Raw genomic sequence first — 1,086 nt, 5'->3', positions numbered from 1 at the left:
GGGGGGGGGGGTGGAGGGGGGGGGAGGCGCGGCAGAGCGGCTCAGGCGCATGGCCTGCACAGATTGTCGCGCAAGCCAAGAGCAGTCGTTATGCTGCCATGCAGATAGACCATGGCGCTTCAGTCGAAGTGCGCGTTGCTTTTCAAGCCCAACCCCCTCCCCCCCACACACATGCACACCTGTCTGAAGAGCTTCTGGAATGTGGCGCGGGGCAGGCTGTTCCATGCGATCGTGTCCGTGATGGCCGTGAAGATCCAGTTGAGCTCGCCCAGGGGGGTCTTGCGGTCGGTCTGGCGCCCGGGAATCCTAGGGGCCACGCGGGACAGGGGGGCAGGAGGGGGGAGCGGCGCGCGCAAGGGCGGAGGGGGCTTGAGGGGTTGTGACTCAAGCGAGCAGCTGTGTGCCTGCTTACCAGCTCAGTCATCCCATCCACTGCATACTCAAAGGGTGCCTTTCAAGCCGCAGAATCCATCCCTCACCCAAACCATCGCCCTTCCCCTCAACCCAGGCCACCTGTCTATGAGCTCCTTCGTGAGGCCGTCGTGGCGCAGCAGAGATCGCGAGCAGAACCACCGCAGCGCCACCTTGATGGGCGTCGTCAGGCACGCCGTGAACACGTCAGCAGGCAGGTCCGGATTCTGGGTGGGGGGTCAGGGAGGGTGGCGGGCGCAACCAGGAGTGGGTAGGGCAGCGGCGGACTCGTGCGCAAGCTGCCTTTGCACAGCACTGGCCGCCGCAGGAAGGTGGGTGCAGCCCCAGGTATGTTCCCTCGCTAGATGTGATCAGAAACAGCTCACCTGTGGCAGCAGCTCGTTGGCACCGCAAGCCGCCAGAACAATTATCTCACGCATCGGGTCGATGCCACCGCCCCCAGGGCTGCCGCTGCCGCTGCCGGTGTACATCCCGCCTCCCGTGGCGCCACCGGCGGTGCTGGTGCCGCTGGTGCGCGCGTCCATCAGCGCCTTGAGGCTGCAGCCGTCGATGTGTGTGGGCAGCACACGGATGTGTGAGGCGCATAAGAGCTGCGCAGCCTGAGCCCATTGCCCCTTGACTCCCCGCCGTCCCATCCATACGTGCCCCCCCCCC

General features: G+C 65.9%; 1 protein-coding gene across 1 annotated transcript in view; it reads right to left on the bottom strand.

Annotated features, from left to right (window-relative positions):
- The window catches only part of MNEG_4146 (hypothetical protein), a gene marked incomplete at both ends in the record, with an annotated part of 7,672 nt that extends 6,716 nt beyond the window's left edge, over positions 1-956 (bottom strand). The window contains 3 exons of the mRNA XM_014047380.1: positions 180-306; positions 514-638; positions 798-956. Coding sequence (XP_013902834.1) covers positions 180-306; positions 514-638; positions 798-956 — 411 coding nt within the window. The remainder of the gene's footprint in view (positions 1-179; positions 307-513; positions 639-797) is intronic.
- Between the last annotated feature and the right edge of the window lie 130 nt (positions 957-1,086).

The sequence above is a fragment of the Monoraphidium neglectum genome, assembly GCF_000611645.1.
Source record: "Monoraphidium neglectum strain SAG 48.87 unplaced genomic scaffold scaffold00559, whole genome shotgun sequence".
Lineage (NCBI taxonomy): Eukaryota > Viridiplantae > Chlorophyta > Chlorophyceae > Sphaeropleales > Selenastraceae > Monoraphidium > Monoraphidium neglectum.
Note: the sequence above shows the minus strand (reverse complement) of the source record. Positions and strands in the feature narration are given on the sequence as shown.